The sequence below is a fragment of the Gigantopelta aegis genome, chromosome 13 (assembly GCF_016097555.1).
Source record: "Gigantopelta aegis isolate Gae_Host chromosome 13, Gae_host_genome, whole genome shotgun sequence".
Classification (NCBI taxonomy): domain Eukaryota; kingdom Metazoa; phylum Mollusca; class Gastropoda; order Neomphalida; family Peltospiridae; genus Gigantopelta; species Gigantopelta aegis.
The window spans coordinates 33868985-33889228 of NC_054711.1; the positions used below are offsets into that span (position 1 = coordinate 33868985).

At 34.9% G+C, this 20244-nt stretch overlaps 1 protein-coding gene across 1 annotated transcript in view; it reads left to right on the forward strand.

The window, feature by feature from the left end:
* Positions 1-20244, forward strand: part of LOC121387878 (chitin synthase chs-2-like) — a 73222-nt gene that overhangs the window by 37700 nt on the left and 15278 nt on the right. The window contains exon 13 of the mRNA XM_041519112.1: positions 10365-10531. Coding sequence (XP_041375046.1) covers positions 10365-10531 — 167 coding nt within the window. The remainder of the gene's footprint in view (positions 1-10364; positions 10532-20244) is intronic.

A 20244-nucleotide genomic window follows, 5' to 3' on the forward strand; every position in this document is an offset into this window, starting at 1 on the left:
ATGTATGTCTCAAATTCAACAGTATTTGTAAATAATTTATAATTTGAAGCTTTGGATGAGTTATCAATATAAGAATACCATGATTGTAAGTATTGATCCGTAAGCTTTGTATTAATATACGTTTTCAACATGGAAGCACTAGTAATAGCATTTCATTGTGATAACCAATATCATCTCAAACAGATTTAACATACATAATCCATTTGTGATTATAAAAGTTATTATTAACATCATTCAGTAATAATGTGTACACCAATAATGACAACTTGGACTGTTTTCTAGTAATTAGTCGATATCAGAAAATTATCATTCTTATTTTTACGGTAATATATACCGGGTAACGTCCAAGTTCTCCATATAATATATACAATGGTGTTGATTTTCTTACAGGTAATAACAATTTTATAAACTGGTTACATAATGTTTCAGTTAATGACAAATTTTCAAAACCCCATATTTCGCTGCCATATAATAGGACTGGTAAAACTATGTAGTCAAATAATTTTAGTTGGCACTGGATAGAAATATTATGACATCTGCCTTGTCGTAGAATAAAAAACATAGCCTTTTGTGCTTGTGTATATAACATGTTTCTTGCCTTTGTAAATCTATTCTATTTGTAAAATATAATACCAAGATATTTATAACTTTCTACGTTATCAAGCTTTGATTTTCCAAGGTAAAACACCTTTTTGTAATCTTTCTTGTTCCCAGTAAAGATTAAGACCTTTGTCTTGTTACAATTTACTGTTAGTTTTCATTCCGTGCAAACGAATCAAATGGTTGTTCACAATCTTCCTGGTACATGTATAACACGTCTATGAATCCATGCATCAGAACGCATAGCATCTGTTGAACTGATTTTTTGTTTCTTTTCTTCACTTTTAATTTGAGGTTCGTGCATATTTCCAATTAATGTTCTAGCATGCTATCCTGGGTACTTACATCAGTTATCTGGGCTGTATGTCCAGGTCAGTGGGTTAATGGTTAATTGTTTGCCATTATTAGAATACATTTAATGAGCTACAGTAACAAGAGGTTTTATAGGGAAGAACATAATACATTTTATATATATATATATATATATATATTTTTTTTTTTTCCTACAAAGATATTGCATAGTATATGTATAAATGTAGCAATAATTTTTGTTTGCAAAATATTTGGCAAAGCAGACCACCCAATTCTATCACAAGAAGGCTTTTTCAAACAAATAAAACACAAAATAAAAGTGTATTAGGTGAAGTCAGGTTGAACCCATTTTCTGAGGGCTTAGAGACCTGTGGATCGCGGATTTGCAGCTTGCGTTGAATTTGCCAGAACTCTTGAAGTAGTGTGTCTGTCCCTCGCTCGGGGTAATCAACCGCAGAAGGCGATCTTAACGTGGCGTTGTCACCCTTGGTCGTCCTGAACGGGGTCGATCTTGCACCGCATTTGTTTGCCGATATCGCATCCATAGATTGGATATGGCCTTTTCTGCCTGGCCACATATCGTCGAGATCTGCTCTTTGATGATTTTCTGTTGATAGAGATCGCCTACGACCCATACCTTTTCATCTGCACCGTTCATATAGAGTACGCACTAACAGCATGCATTTTTTTTTTCAATTTGTTAGGTTACCTGTTACGAGTCACGTAACGTTATGGGTTTCAAAATACGTGTAGCCATACGCCACAAAGACTGTAAGCAATTACATTATTAGCATTATCTCAACGTATATGTCAAAGGACCCATTTGGTTACAAATGGTGGTATTTGCATTGTGAGTCTAAACTTTTGCAGCGAAGAATTGTTCGTCAGTTTAGCGAACAGCACAACTTATTTAGTTAAACTACACATGATTCATAAATCAGTTTTTAACGTTCTTCCCACGATCTGTTTTACGTAATGACGTCACATTTCACGTAACGAAGGCCATTTATTTTCTTAGGTGTTTAGTTTATAATCCTTCACTACACTACGCAATTGTATGCAGTTTGTGACAGTTGTACAGCGATAAATATCTTTCTGGCAGAAACACTGTTCTTCAACTCCATAGGCATGTTAGGACCCCGAACCCGCCATGCTGCTCTGACTCTTATGCCAACCTCATATTTTCAAAAGCACACGTCATGCTGATTATAATCTTCACCATGTTCGCAAACACAGGTATTGTCCTTTGTATGGAGGCCGTATAGAATGTCTAATCTGAACGGTTCGAGTCTCCGGTTAGCTAGTGATCACCTCCCAGAGCCCTATATCGTTCATTTTCCTATTCTAAATTATCAGTGGGGTGGTGTTGGGGTTAAAGCTCTACGCAGTATGTTTGTGGTGGTGGGCGGATCTGTGCTCAGTAGACATTACGCTATTCAAGCTATAATAAAGAAACTTACGTGCTCAGTTAACCGAATAAATGGGAATTATCCTTATTGCATGTATTAATTACACGAAGAAAGAGTATAATTGTTATTTTACACATGAAATGCATGAAGTTAAATACATGTGTACTTGGAATTATAAAAATCGAATATTTTTTAAAGTTCATGTATGAACAACAAAACGGTTCTACATACTACTCTGTTTGATCAAAACATGTTTTATTGCTTTTGAAAAACAAATGGATTGGGTATACCTTTTTTTAATTACTAGGCCTTCTCCATAAAAGTTATATATCACGACAATAATATATTTCAATCCTATTAAGACGGAGAATGCCATATTATAATACCAAAAATTACTAACACTATTAGTGACTAGAAATATATGTGCACATAAAATACCAAACAAACACCTTGTAATGGTATGTTGAAAATATTATTAGTTATTATTGACTGTGTCCTGTATTGTATCCTTAAAATGAATAACTGACTATATTTCTTGGGGAAAATGATGCCTCAACTGGTGCTTGTCATTCATCACAGGCGAAGACAGGTGGCTGTGTACTGGTCTATATACTCATTATTCTCTTTGACAGGTGGCTGTGTACTGCTCTACATACTAAATATTGTCTTTGACAGGTGGCTGTGTACTGCTCTATATACTATATATTGTCTTTGAGAGGTGGCTGTGTACTGCTCTACATACTAAATATTCTCTTTGACAGGTGGCTGTGTCCTACTCTATATACTCATTATTCTCGTTGACAGGTGGCTGTGTACTGCTCTATATACTCATTATTCTCTTTGACAGGTAGCTGTGTACTGCTCTACATACTAATTATTCTCTTTGACAGGTGGCTGTGTACTGCTCTATATACTATATATTGTCTTTGAGAGGTGGCTGTGTACTGCTCTATATACTCATTATTCTCTTTGACAGGTAGCTGTGTACTGCTCTACATACTAATTATTCTCTTTGACAGGTGGCTGTGTACTGCTCTATATACTATATATTGTCTTTGAGAGGTGGCTGTGTACTGCTCTATATACTATATATTGTCTTTGAGAGGTGGCTGTGTACTGCTCTACATACTAAATATTCTTTTTGACAGGTGGCTGTGTACTGCTCTATATACTAATTATTCTCTTTGTCAGGTGGCTGTGTACTGCTCTACATACTCATTATTCTCTTTGACAGGTGGCTGTGTACGGCTCTATATACTGAATATTCTCTTTGACAGGTGGCTGTGTACTGATCTATATACTATATATAGTCTTTGACAGGTCGCTGTGTACTGCTCTATATACTCATTATTCTCTTTGACAGGTGGCTGTGTACTGCTTTATATACTCATTACTCTTTGACAGGTGGCTGTGTACTGCTCTATATACTATATATTGTCTTTGACAGGTGGCTGTGTACTGCTCTATATACTATATATTGTCTTTGACAGGTGGCTGTGTACTGCTCTATATACTCATTACTCTTTGGCAGGTGGCTGTGTACTGCTCTATATACACATTATTCTCTTTGACAGGTGGCTGTGTACTGCTCTATATACTCATTATTCTTTGACAGGTGGCTGTGTACGGCTCTATATACTAAATATTCTCTTTGACAGGTGGCTGTGTACTGCTCTATATACTAATTATTCTGTTTGACAGATGGCTGTGTACTGCTCTATATACTCATTATTCTTTGACAGGTGGCAGTGTACTGCTCTACATACTAATTATTCTCTTTGACAGGTGGCTGTGTACTGCTCTATATACTATATATTCTCTTTGTCATGTGGCTGTGTACTGCTCTATATACTCATTATTCTCTTTGTCAGGTGGCTGTGTACTGATCTATATACTATATATTGTCTTTGACACGTGGCTGTGTACTGCTCTATATACTATATATTGTCTTTGACAGGTGGCTGTGTACTGCTCTATATACTCATTACTCTGACAGGTGGCTGTGTACTGCTCTATATACACATTATTCTCTTTGACAGGTAGTTGTGTACTGCTTTATATACTCATTATTCTCTTTGACAGGTGGCTGTGTACTGCTCTATATACTCTTATTCTTTGACAGGTGGCTGTGTACTGCTCTACATACTAAATATTCTATTTGACAGGTGGCTGTGTACTGCTCTACATACTAAATATTCTCTTTGACAGGTGGCTGTCTACTGCTCTATATAATAAATATTCTCTTTGTCAGGTGGCTGTGTACTGCTCTATATACTCATTATTCTTTGACAGGTGGCTGTGTACTGCTCTACATACTATATATTGTCTTTGACATGTGGCTGTGTACTGCTCTATATACTCATTATTCTTTGACAGGTGGCTGTGTACTGCTCTATATACTCATTATTCTTTGACAGGTGGCTGTGTACTGCTCTACATACTAAATATTCTCTTTGACAGGTGGCTGTGTATTGCTCTATATACGAATTATTCCCTTTGACAGGTGGCTGTGTACTGCTCTATATACTAAATATTCACTTTGTCAGGTGGCTGTGTACTGCTCTATATACTAAATATTCTCTTTGACAGGTGGCTGTGTACTGCTCTATGTACTAAATATTCTCTTTGACAGGTGGCTGTGTACTAGTCTATATACACATTACTCTCTTTGACAGGTGGCTGTGTACTGCTCTACATACTAAATATTCTTTTTCACAGGTGGCTGTGTACTGCTCTATATACTAATTATTCTCTTTGTCAGGTGGCTGTGTACTGCTCTACATACTCATTATTCTCTTTGTCAGGTGGCTGTGTACGGCTCTATATACTGAATATTCTCTTTGACAGGTGGCTGTGTACTGATCTATATACTATATATAGTCTTTGACAGGTCGCTGTGTACTGCTCTATATACTCATTATTCTCTTTGACAGGTGACTGTGTACTGCTTTATATACTCATTACTCTTTGACAGGTGGCTGTGTACTGCTCTATATACTATATATTGTCTTTGACAGGTGGCTGTGTACTGCTCTATATACTATGTATTGTCTTTGACAGGTGGCTGTGTACTGCTCTATATACTCATTAATCTTTGGCAGGTGGCTGTGTACTGCTCTATATACACATTATTATCTTTGACAGGTGGCTGTGTACTGCTCTATATACTCATTATTCTTTGACAGGTGGCTGTGTACTGCTCTATATACTCATTATTCTCTTTGACAGGTGGCTGTGTACTGCTCTATATACTCTTATTCTTTGACAGGTGGCTGTGTACTGCTCTACATACTAAATATTCTATTTGACAGGTGGCTGTGTACTGCTCTACATACTAAATATTCTCTTTGACAGGTGGCTGTGTACTGCTCTACATACTAAATATTCTCTTTGACAGGTGGCTGTGTACTGCTCTATATAATAAATATTCTCTTTGTCAGGTGGCTGTGTACTGCTCTATATACTCATTATTCTTTGACAGGTGGCTGTGTACTGCTCTACATACTATATATTGTCTTTTACATGTGGCTGTGTACTGCTCTATATACTCATTATTCTTTGACAGGTGGCTGTGTACTGCTCTATATACTCATTATTCTTTGACAGGTGGCTGTGTACTGCTCCACATACTAAATATTCTCTTTGACAGGTGGCTGTGTACTGCTCTATATACTCATTATTCTTTGACAGGTAGCTGTGTACTGCTCTACATACTAAATATTCTCTTTGACAAGTGGCTGTGTACTGCTCTACATACTAAATATTCTCTTTGACATGTGGCTGTGTACTTCTCTATATACTAAATATTCTCTTTGACAGGTGGCTGTGTATTGCTCTATATACGAATTATTCCCTTTGACAGGTGGCTGTGTACTGCTCTATATACTAAATATTCACTTTGTCAGGTGGCTGTGTACTGCTCTATATACTAAATATTCTCTTTGACAGGTGGCTGTGTACTGCTCTATGTACTAAATATTCTCTTTGACAGGTGACTGTGTACTTGTCTATATACTCATTACTCTCTTTGACAGGTGGCTGTGTACTGCTCTACATACTAAATATTCTTTTTGACAGGTGGCTGTGTACTGCTCTATATACTGATTATTCTCTTTGTCAGGTGGCTGTGTACTGCTCTACATACTCATTATTCTCTTTGACAGGTGGCTGTGTACGGCTCTATATACTGAATATTCTCTTTGACAGGTGGCTGTGTACTGATCTATATACTATATATAGTCTTTGACAGGTCGCTGTGTACTGCTCTATATACTCATTATTCTCTTTGACAGGTGGCTGTGTACTGCTTTATATACTCATTACTCTTTGACAGGTGGCTGTGTACTGCTCTATATACTATATATTGTCTTTGACAGGTGGCTGTGTACTGCTCTATATACTATATATTGTCTTTGACAGGTGGCTGTGTACTGCTCTATATACTCATTACTCTTTGGCAGGTGGCTGTGTACTGCTCTGTATACACATTATTCTCTTTGACAGGTGGCTGTGTACTGCTCTATATACTCATTATTCTTTGACAGGTGGCTGTGTACGGCTCTATATACTAAATATTCTCTTTGACAGGTGGCTGTGTACTGCTCTATATACTAATTATTCTCTTTGACAGATGGCTGTGTACTGCTCTATATACTCATTATTCTTTGACAGGTGGCAGTGTACTGCTCTACATACTAATTATTCTCTTTGACAGGTGGCTGTGTACTGCTCTATATACTATATATTCTCTTTGTCATGTGGCTGTGTACTGCTCTATATACTCATTATTCTCTTTGTCAGGTGGCTGTGTACTGCTCTATATACTCATTATTCTCTTTGACAGGTGGCTGTATACTGCTCTATATACCGAATATTCTCGTTGGCAGGTGGCTGTGTACTGATCTATATACTATATATTGTCTTTGATACTGTCTATATTGACATCTCTTTGACAGTTGGCTGTGTACTGCTCTATATACTATATATTGTCTTTGACATGGCTGTGTACTGCTATATATACAATATATTGTCTTTGACACGTGGCTGTGTACTGCTCTATATACTATATATTGTCTTCGACAGGTGGCTGTGTACTGCTCTATATACTCATTACTCTTTGACAGGTGGCTGTGTACTGCTGTATATACACATTATTCTCTTTGACAGGTAGTTGTGTACTGCTCTATATACTCATTATTCTCTTTGACAGGTGGCTGTGTACTGCTCTATATACTCTTATTCTTTGACAGGTGGCTGTGTACTGCTCTACATACTAAATATTCTATTTGACAGGTGGCTGTGTACTGCTCTACATACTAAATATTCTCTTTGACAGGTGGCTGTGTACTGCTCTACATACTAAATATTCTCTTTGACAGGTGGCTGTGTACTGCTCTATATAATAAATATTCTCTTTGTCAGGTGGCTGTGTACTGCTCTATATACTCATTATTCTTTGACAGGTGGCTGTGTACTGCTCTACATACTATATATTCTCTTTGACAGGTGGCTGTGTACTGCTCTATGTACTAAATATTCTCTTTGACAGGTGGCTGTGTACTTGTCTATATACTCATTACTCTCTTTGACAGGTGGCTGTGTACTGCTCTATATACTACATATTCTCTTTGACAGGTGGCTGTGTACTGCTCTATATACTCATTATTCTCTTTGGCAGGTGGATGTGTAATGCTCTATACATTATTTTACCTTATACTTCTTTTAAACATAGTATTAAGCAATTTTTCTTTTCGACTTGACAACATGATTGGGACGGTGCGGTTGCGAACAAGCTTCATGCTATCAAGCCAGCCTTGGTAGAGTGGCAGTCCTCCTATAGGCAGTGCAGGAATGAAGAAATTGTGTCGTGCTCGCATCGGTCATACTTACTTGACCTATTCATGTATCTTCAAGAAAGATCCTCCACCTCAGTGTGACAACTGTCAGTGTACTTTGATGGTACGCCACATTTTGGTGGAGTGTAAATATGTGAAAGAAACTCGAAAAGATATATTTGGTCAGAGAAATGTGATGGAATCATTTCGTTTCCATCCAGAATTAGTTTGATCATCACTTCATGTTTTGACTTACCATAGTTTGACATCCAATAGCCGATGTATTTTTCGTGCTGGGGTCTTGTTAAACATTCATTCATTCATTCATTTATACATTATTTTTTCTCTTTGACAGGCGAAGAGTGGTGGCTGTGTACTGCTCTACATACTCATTATTCTCTTTGACAGGTGGCTGTGTACTGCTCTATATACTAATTATTCTCTTTGTCAGGTGGCTGTGTACTGCTCTATATACTCATTATTCTCGTTGACAGGTGGCTGTGTACTGCTCTATATACTCATTCTCTTTGTCAGGTGGCTGTGTACTGCTCTATATACTAATTATTCTCTTTGTCAGGTGGCTGTGTACTGCTCTACATACTCATTATTCTCTTTGTCAGGTGGCTGTGTACTGGTCTATATACTAATTATTCTCTTTGTCAGGTGGCTGTGTACTGCTCTACATACTCATTATTCTCTTTGACAGGTGGCTGTGTACTGCTCTATATACTCATTATTCTCGTTGGCAGGTGGCTGTGTATTGCTCTATATACTAATTATTCTCCTTGACAGGTGGCTGTGTACTGCTCTATATACTAAATATTCTCTTTGACAGGTGGCTGTGTACTGCTCTATATACTAAATATTCTCTTTGACAGGTGGCCGTGTACTGCTCTATATACTAAATATTCTCTTTGGCAGGTGGCTGTGTACTGCTCTATATACTCATTATTCTCGTTGACAGGTGGCTGTGTACTGCTCTATATACTAATTATTCTCCTTGACAGGTGGCCGTGTACTGCTCTATATACTAAATATTCTCTTTGACAGGTGGCCGTGTACTGGTCTATATACTCATTATTATCTTGGACAGGTGGCCGTGTACTGGTCTATATACTCATTATTAGCTTGGACAGGTGGCCGTGTACTGGTCTATATACTCATTATTATCTTGGACAGGTGGCTGTGTACTGCTCTATATACTCATTATTCTCTTTGTCAGGTGGCTGTGTACTGCTCTATATACTAATTATTCTCTTTGTCAGGTGGCTGTGTACTGCTCTACATACTCATTATTCTCTTTGTCAGGTGGCTGTGTACTGGTCTATATACTAATTATTCTCTTTGTCAGGTGGCTGTGTACTGCTCTACATACTCATTATTCTCTTTGACAGGTGGCTGTGTACTGCTCTATATACTCATTATTCTCGTTGACAGGTGGCTGTGTATTGCTCTATATACTAATTATTCTCCTTGACAGGTGGCTGTGTACTGCTCTATATACTAAATATTCTTTGACAGGTGGCTGTGTACTGCTCTATATACTAAATATTCTCTTTGACAGGTGGCCGTGTACTGCTCTATATACTAAATATTCTCTTTGGCAGGTGGCTGTGTACTGCTCTATATACTCATTATTCTCGTTGACAGGTGGCTGTGTACTGCTCTATATACTAATTATTCTCCTTGACAGGTGGCCGTGTACTGCTCTATATACTAAATATTCTCTTTGACAGGTGGCCGTGTACTGGTCTATATACTCATTATTAGCTTGGACAGGTGGCCGTGTACTGGTCTATATACTCATTATTATCTTGGACAGGTGGCCGTGTACTGGTCTATATACTCATTATTATCTTGGACAGGTGGCCGTGTACTGGTCTATATACTAAATATTCTCTTTGACAGGTGGCCGTGTACTGGTCTATATACTCATTATTATCTTGGACAGGTGGCCGTGTACTGGTCTATATACTCATTATTATCTTGGACAGGTGGCCGTGTACTGGTCTATATACTCATTATTATCTTGGACAGGTGGCCGTGTACTGGTCTATATACTCATTATTATCTTGGACAGGTGGCCGTGTACTGGTCTATATACTCATTATTATCTTGGACAGGTGGCCGTGTACTGCTCTATATACTCATTATTATCTTTGACAGGTGGCTGTGCACTGCTGTATATACTGATTATTCTCTTTGACAGGTGAAGATAGGTGGCTGTGCACTCTTCTGCTTCAACAAGGCTACCGAGTGGAGTACTGCGCAGCATCAGACTCGTTCACGTACGCCCCTGAAGGCTTTTACGAGTTTTTCAATCAGCGTCGCAGGTGGACACCTTCAACGATGGCCAACACATTGGATCTCCTGCAGGTGATATACACTTAAAGTCGCATACTCGCCTCGCCATAATATAACATAGTGATTGATGAGTGCATGTCATCACAGCTGTACTAATTCTAATGAGCTCTGTCCGGTGCTAGTTTTGGTTTAGTATTCTAGTCTGGGAGCGGTAGTCCTCTTTGTGGCGGTGCAAGAGGGATGAAATATCCAGTATGGGATCTCCTCGGGATGACTGTCCTCCCAACAGACGAGGGACTATAGGGTGTATATCAAATCAAATCCCATAGACGATAATAGTAACATGTGGCTAAAACTCCTATCTACAGCCTATCAATCGACATAAACGCCACGGATATAAATACTACAACTCCTCGCCCTTAAAGTGAATCAGAAAAAAATGGGGGTCAAGCTGCTTATTTCTGAGATAATGGGTAGCGTCTATGACTACCTTATTCAGCACGAAATTCGAGTACTGTTTTTTACAGGTACCCCATACATGTTTGAAGAACAATGCTACTTGACTCAGTGGTACTTTTTTTTTTTTTACCCAGATGAAACTATTTTGTTTTTACAACCAACACACTCACATTTATCACCAATGACAGGACTTGTGGTGTTCACTTCTCTATCAAAAGTTGGGTGCACCTCGAACTTTGACCCAGCCAGAAGTTATTTGGTTTAGTACTACCTGGATAGAGATTGATGGAATCAACCATTAGTTTTCCAAATCCACATTGGATTCTGCATTGTACGGCCCGGATCGTGTATTACGGTTTTTAGCGATCAGATTTATTAACGAAACAAACACAACTACTGCTTTAATAAACTCGCAGAAGGATCGGAAACTGTTAACAGGGCCCTCCGGGAAATCTCGTACACCTTTGGCTAGTAACGTTCGTACAGCTCTACCATGACGCAACGTGCATCACTAGAAGCCTAAATAAGAATGCTCTCCCTTTTTCAAACTAAAATAATTCGGGATTTCCACCAATAGACTGCTTCACATTGTTCAGGAATGGGTTTACTGGAAGATGTTGAAGGTGGCTAATGTCGTACATCGTCGGTTAATTCAGTACTCGATGTTGCCTAATTCGTTACAATGTAATATAGGATAATTAATCAGTGTATCTGTATAATGATGTATGTATCTGTGTGTGCGTGCGCGCGCGCGGGTGTGTGTATTAATACAGATTACAAAATCAGCTATCGATCCCTGAAAATGACCGTTACGTGCCACTGATTGGAACGGGAAATACCTACAAATAAATAAATAATAATAATAATAATAATAATAATAATAAAATCGGACACCATTTTCCAAATTCCTGAATCCGTCCCAGATCAGCTCTAATAATAGCAAATAAACAATTTATGTTTTACAAATCCAGGTACTATAAATGGTAATATGGAGGTGGGTGAGGAATCAACTTAGCTCGGTGCTTTGTTCTGTCTGCATCGCTATTTAGCAAACATTTTCAAATAAAAAGTGTAAATCATTTTGAAAGAAAACCATGCGAGATTTATTGTATAACAGCGATATCCAACGTAAATTATTTTGAATTAGAAGACATTTTTATTAAAGAAAATAGTTTTCTTTTTCTCCCCCCCCCCCCCCCCCCTTTTAAAGGATATTTATGAAACAGAATGCTACATTCTTCTTCATTAGACACCATTTTCAACAATCGCTTTCTCTCGTTAGATACGTTTTGAAACAACTTATTGTAAATTAAATACCATCTCAGGCCTTGACCGTAACATTTTGTAGTGGTAGCCCACCAGTCTGCCAGGTTATACAATTGGTAGCCTTCAGTAAAAATTGGTAGCCCCATAATTTTAATAAATTAAAAGAAAAAAGAGTAAAAAGCAAAATCAATTATTTTTATTTAATCATGTTGTTTTAGGTGGGTGTTTTAGGGATTTTAGCGTCTTGTTGATTGCGGAGTAACTGGATGTACCAAAAAACATTTAGTAGCCCAGCGGACTACTGGGTTTAAACATCTGGTAGCCCGACCAACACATTGGTAGGCGAAACACTCCTAGCTACTGCTAAGATTGAGCCCTGCATCTAACGGCCACTTATGTAGTATTTCGTCTTATTTTTAAAAAAGTGAGCTTAATATTTCAAATTAAACACAATATATATATATGTGTGTGTGTGTGTGTGTGTGTGTGTATGTATGTAAAAATCAAAACAAATTATAACCCATGTCAACAAAGTTATATTTAAGAATATATATATTCCTTTCTGAAGATAAGTAAAGACTGAAACATGTAAAAGGATAATTATTTCTTTAAATTGTTTTTTAAAAATACATATATACTGTACACTTGTTTTCTTTTATCATTTATATATATATATATATATATATATATATATATATATATATATATATATATATATATATATGTATATATATATATGTGTGTGTGTGTGTGTGTGTGCGTGTGTACTGACTTAAGAGGCTTGGGCAAAGGGAAATAACCCATGACATATGTTGTTTTTAATGTTGAATCTAGTTCTGATGCTACTATTGTTTGATCACACTCAACATTCTACTTCCTACCTTTTTATGTTTTACTCTTGTTTTCTCTCACAATCTACTCAGTTTAACAATCAGATGAAGTAAACATATTTCGGCTTCCCTATTTCTACTGACTCACAAAGTACTATTAAATGTGTTAATTACACATCGGTTTTACAAACCAAGCCAGCAAAAACAGTAAAGTTTGATCAATTAATTGATATTTTAAAATGATACGTTTTCAAATAATGACGTTCAATTGCCAGGCACTTGGTGATCCGGAGAAGCAGAAAGATGTCTTAAACTATCTAAAATGTAAACAGTTCAATATATATTGCTTGCAAGACACACATTTTACTCATGAACTAGAACCATATATAAAAACTCAATGGGGATACAAATGCTTTTCTAATTCTTTCACAAACAAGGCAAGATGGGTGGCAGTTAAGCTAAACAACAACTTTGAATATGAACTTCATAAAATCAAATCAGACAACTCTGGTAACTTTATTATTTTAGATATTACTGTAGAGGGAGAACGAATAATACTTGTAAACATATATGGACCTAATACTGAAAAGCCCAGTTTCTTTGAAAGAATTTTTAAATATATATATATATATATATATATATATATATATATATATATATATATATATATTTTTTTTTTTTTTTTTTTTTTTTTTTATTGTCCCCAGAAATATTTGGCAGTGTCAGGGTTGAGGTGCCCTGAGCTCACTGACGTACACATATTTTAATTATATTTCATATATATATATATATATATATATATATATATATATATACACTGTATATACAGACTATTTACATGTACATGTTTAAAACATATACTGCATTCAAAAACACTCTCTCATCCACTCACCTACTCACCACCCCCACTCACCTCTCCCCCCCCCCCCCCCCCCCCCCCCCACACACACACAAATATCCAAGTACATCAGTTTTCATACATGTCGGTAATTAGTGTTAATTATTTCTGGGAGCAAGAAAGAAGAGAAAGAAGAGAAAGAAGAAAGGGGAAAAACGAAATATCACAAGTGAAAGAAAAGAATAACTAGTTGCAAATTTTATCTTTTAATGTTTGTCTCTAAGCCAGTATGTTAAACTACAGTTGAAAAATTTCATGTAAAATTGTCAATAAATAAATTATACCATTTCTTCCAATATGTTTCAAAATATTCGTATTCACAGTTTTTAAGCAGAATACACCTTTGAATTTCTAATTTGTTTTTAATTGTCCGTTGTAATGATCGTAAGTTCAATTTTTGTTTTTGCATTTTTATAGAATAAATATAATATTTTATATTAATAATCATCCAATTTACAACACTGCTGTTTTGTTCATTAGGCAAACCTAAGATAACTATATGTTTATCAAAAGTAATATGTTCACCTATAGTATTTGTTATTCAATTTGCAATAAATTTCCATAGTTTTTTTTAACAAAATGACAATCATTGAATAAGTGTTCCATTGTCTCTGGCAGCAGATTACAGAAAATACATTTATTGGTATCTATATAGTGAACAGTATATAAAAAATGGTTAGTTGCGAATATTCGATGCAATATTCTGTACTGAAACCACCGCAAAGTTGTATCTCTAGTACATTTAAAGGGTATGCTATAATATATTTTCCATTCTCTTAATGAATAGTTAAAACCTTTTTCCTGATATTTTAAATTGTTTCTTGCAACCTTGTTTCTCTTTTAAAATCTGCTTTAACTTTTGTGGATAAACTGGTTTATAATTAGGGAAACAATTCAGAGTTTGACAATTTAATTTTCCATATTTTTCAATGAAACATTTTACTGCTTTAATTAAAGACGTATAATCTAAAAAAATCGTTATTATATTATACTTCACCATAAATTCGTTATTATATTATACTTCACCATAAATTCGTCAACAGTTAGAAAGCCACAATGTACACCAATTAAATCATTTATAAAAATAATTCCCTTTTCGGCATACTTTTTGTAGAAAATAGGTTTTTTATCTTTTAATATTTTACTGTTGTGCCAAATATTGACACCAACTATGTCGTCTATACTTTCAATGATTTCTTCACATTGAATTTTTCTCCAGCTTTCAAGAACATCTTTCCAAAAAGGATTACTTGTATTTTGCATTTTCTTGCTAACAAATTGATCCCCATATATAATTAAATCACGTATTGATACCTTTGTAATAGATGAAAAAAGATGTACCCATTTTAAATCATTTGTAAGTAGTCTTCTTATCCATGTTGATTTTAAGGCTGTTATATAAATTGAAATATTAATCATTCTTAATCCTCCGTTTTGATAATCTTGAATTATAGTTTTACGTTTTATTTTTTCTGGTTTATTTTCCCATATAAAACTATAAAATCTGTTTTTTAACTTTTGGACTAATTGTTCAGAAAGAGTTGGTAATGAGACTAGTAAATTTATTATTTTGGGTATTATTAATGTTTTTAAAACTGAGTCTGCCTAATAGCGTCAATTTTCGTGCACTCCAGATTTTCATTGTACTTTCCATTTCTAATACTTTTGGTTCAAAATTTTCTTTAACTATATCTTTTAGATTTAAAGAGAAGCGAATTCCTAATAAAGTAAACTTAGTTGAACCCCATTCTAATTTCCATCTAGTATGATAAAAGAATTCATTTGAGAATTTTTTTCTGCCAATCCATATTGTCTTTGATTTAGAATAATGTAGCTTCAAACCTGACATTTTTGCAAAGCAGTCTAGAGTAGTAAGTGTGCCGTACAGTGACTCGGGAGATCCATCCAAAATAAAAGTAGTATCATCTGCATACTGCGAAATAAGATATTCTTCTCCATCAATATAAATTCCCTTAATATTCTTGTTATTGCGTATTAAAATGGCCAGTATTTCTGCACATATTATAAAAATATAGGGCGATAACGGATCGCCTTGTCTGCAGCCTCTGTATAACTTAAAACTTTCTGATAGATGTCCATTTTGGATTACAGCTGAAACTGAATTTTTATACAGTGTTTGTATCCAAGTTTTTATTGAACACTTAAAATAAAAAAATTCTAGAGCTTTTTGAATAAATTTCCAGGATAAGGAGTCAAACGCCTTTTTGAAAATCTACTAATAATAGCTGACCTGGTAATTTATATGTTTGTGTGTATTGCATAATGTCATATATCAACCTTATATTTCTCCTATGTATCTCCCCTTTATAAATCCTGTTTGATCTTTTTCAATAATTTTGTCCAATACGGTTTTTATCCTATTTGCAATGCAACCAGATGCTATTTTATAAGTACAATTTAAAAGGGTGAGTGGCCTCCCAATTTTTTAAAAATTGCTTAGGTTTGTTTGCTTTTGGTATGCAGGTTATGATGCCTAGTTTTTGTACATGTGACATTTCTTGAATACTGTAACTATAATTGATGGATCTAACTACAAAGTGCCCCAAATCAAGCCAAAAGAATTTTAAAAATTCTGCTGGAAATCCATCAGAACCAGGACTTTTTTCATTCTTCATATTTTAAAGAAATAATAAAGCTTCAGCGTACGTTAATTCCCCCTCCAACTCTGCTGCTTCGTTATCAGAGAGAATATTAAAATTACAGTTTTTAATTAATTTTGTTATATCTTCACATTCAGATTCCTGTTTTGAATACAGTTTTTCATAAAAATGTTTTGTTTCTTTCAATATTTCAGCTTGGTCTGTGATTAAATTTCCCTTTTCTAATTCTATTTTGGAAATTTTAAAATATATTGAAGAATTTGCTAATGAACAGTTTTCAATTTGTTGTGATTTTAATTTAGTTCAGGACCAAAAGTTGGATACTAAAAATTATTTACATATTAATAACCCTAATGCGAGACAAACTCTTTTACAGAACATTGAAGGTTTTGACTTGAAAGATCCTTTTAGGGAATTGTATCCTTCTTTGAGAAAATATACTTGGAGGAAACCAAACCCACTGAAACTTGCAAGATTAGATTGCCACATACTAAGAAGGATATAAAAGAGAATAGCTATAGATCAGACCATTCACCCGTAGTGTTATATATGGAATTAAACGAAATAAAAAAGGCCAAGGTTTATGGAAATTTAATAATTCACTATTAACTGAGAAAGGATATGTAAAAACTGTAAAGGAAATTATAAATAATGTAATAATTCAATATGCTGTCTTAATTTACAACCCACTAATTTTAAACACACTTCCAAAAGATGAAATACAGTTTATGATAAATGATCAACTTTATCTAGAAACATTACTAATGGAAATAAGAGATAAAACAATAGCATATTCAGCATTTAAAAAGAAAAAGGTAATGAATTAGAAAATATACGTTGTCAGAATATTAAAGAGTTGGAAGAAACTGACAGTGATAATAATGAATTGTTAGAACAAATAAAACAGGAATTGGTAGATTTGAGGAGAGCAAAACTAAAAGGTCATTATGACCGGGCCAGAGCAAAATGGATTGAAGAAGGTGAAAAACCAACAAACTATTTTTGCAATATGGAATCTATAATCTAATACAGAAAATTAATATCACGAATTGAATTAAATAATGGAACAATAGTCAGTGACGAAAAACAAATTTTAAAAGTAATAAAATGTTTCTATCAGTTAATGATATAGCAGACACAATTTCTGATTATACTTTTAATAAATTAACCAATGACGAAGCGCAATCATTAGAAGGACATATTACTTATTCAGAAGCTCTGAATTTTCTTTGAAATATGAAAAACGATAAAGGTCCTGGCTCGGATGGATTCACTGCTGAATTTTTCAAGAAAAAATTTGGGTCTGATTTAGGATATTTTATAATTAGATCAATTAATTACAGCTATGCTGTTGGAGAAATGTCAGTGGTTCAAAAGTTAGAAATTATAACATGCATTCCAAAGCCAAATAAGCCTAAGCAATTTTTAAGAAAATTGGAGACCTATAACTCTTTTAAATTGCTCATATAAAATAGCTGCAGGTTGCATAGCTAACAGAATTAAAACGGTTCTCGATAGAATAATAAAGTAAAGTTTGTTTTATTTAACGACGCCACTAGAGCACATTGATTTTTTTATCTTATCATCGGCTATTGGACGTCAAACATATGGTCATTCTGACACTGTTTTTAGAGGAAACCCGCTGTCGCCACATAGGCTACTCTTTTTACGACAGGCAGCAAGGGATCTTTTATTTGCGCTTCCCACAGGCAGGATAGCACAAACCATGGCCTTTGTTGAACCAGTTATGGATCACTGGTCGGTGCAAGTGGTTTACACCTACCCATTGAGCCTTGCGGAGCACTCACTCAGGGTTTGGAGTCGGTATCTGGATTAAAAATCCCATGCCTCGACTGGGATCCGAACCCAGTACCTACCAGCCTGTAGACCGATGGCCTGCCACGACGCCACCGAGGCCGGTCGATAGAATAATAAATGATTAACAGACGGGTTTCATTAAGGGTCGATATATTGGAGAAAACATACACATAGTATACGACATTATGCAGTATACCGAAACGCATTACATACCTGGTCACTAGTAGATTTTGAAAAGGCATTTGATTCTGTATCTTGGTCCTTTATAGATAAAGCATTAGAAATATTTAACTTTGGATCATCAATAAAAAGATGGGTAAAAACATTTATAATAACTCTATGTCTAGTATAATTCAAAATGGTCATATATCAGAATCGTTTAAGCTCGAAAGAGGATGCAGGCAAGGAGATCCACTTTCTCCGTATATTTTTATAATTTGCGCTGAAATTCTTGCTATTGTGGTTAGAAACAACAAAGAAATAAAGGGCATTACTATTGATGGCGAAGAATACCTGGTATCACAATACGCTGATGATACTACGTTTATTTTAGACGGATCATCCCGGTCTCTGAATAATACTATAGTTTTACTTGACTATTACTCAACTATTTCTGGTTTAAGAATTAATTACACTAAGTCGAAAGCCATTTGGATAAGTAGCAAAATACATTCCAAAGAAGTCTATCACCACACACGATGGAAACTAGAATGGGGTGCGGAAAAATTTAATCTACTTGGTATAAACTTTACAGTCAATTTAGATTGTATAATAGAATATAATTATAACCCAAATATTATAGAAATGCAGCACTTAATTAAAACTTGGTCAATTAGAAAAGTGTCTGCCCTTGAAAGAGTTACAGTCCTTAAAACTTTAATAATAACAAAAATGATCCATTTACTATTAACACTACCAAATCCACCAAAACATATGATAGAAACCCATAAAAGAATGTTTTACAAATTTATTTGGCAAAATAAACCCCAAAAAGTAAAGCGAGAAATATTAACACAAGATTATAAACATAGTGGCCTAAAAGTTCCAGATACACAACACTTTGTTTCATCTCTAAAATCTACATGAATACAAAAACATTTTCGGCAAACCACAAAATGGATTATACTATACTGGCTTAAACACTAAAGATCTCACTATATATGGAGATTAATTTATTGCAATGAAAAACGAATATATAACAAATGTGTTTTTGAGAGATGCCTTATACAGCTGGGTACTAGTTCAACAAAACCAAACGTTACAAAACACAAAAGATATCCAGGGACTTAATATTTGGTATAATACGAAAAAAACCCCAAAAACACCATTGTTATATTGCAGTTTTATTAACAAAAGCATTATTTTCATTAACGACTTACTTGATGAACAAGGAAACCTTTTTGAAGTTGAAACTTTCACCCAAAAATATAACATAAAAACTATTTTTTTCATATTATGCATCGCTAATGAATGGTATCAAATATTTAAAAAACCCACTACATATTATAAATAATTCATTTACTGCTGTTAAATGACCAGTTCTGTTTGCCATTTAAATTAAAACTCTTGGTGAATACAAACACGGTAAGGTTTTATACAACATTTTGAACAATAAAATTACACTTCCAAAGGAACAAACAAAATATGCAAATAAGGGTCTAACATTTGACTGCTTTACATGGAAAAAATATTATGTTTTACCTTTTAAACGTTTAAAAGACACCACTTTGATATGGTTTCAGTATAGACTGTTACACAGAATTATTGGTACAAATACCTTTTTGCATATAATAAACTACGTAGATGCAGATAAATGTACATTTGTTTTATGATTGTGCCAAAGTACGACAGCTTTGGATAGCTGTAGAAAATTGGATATTTGACAAAAATAGG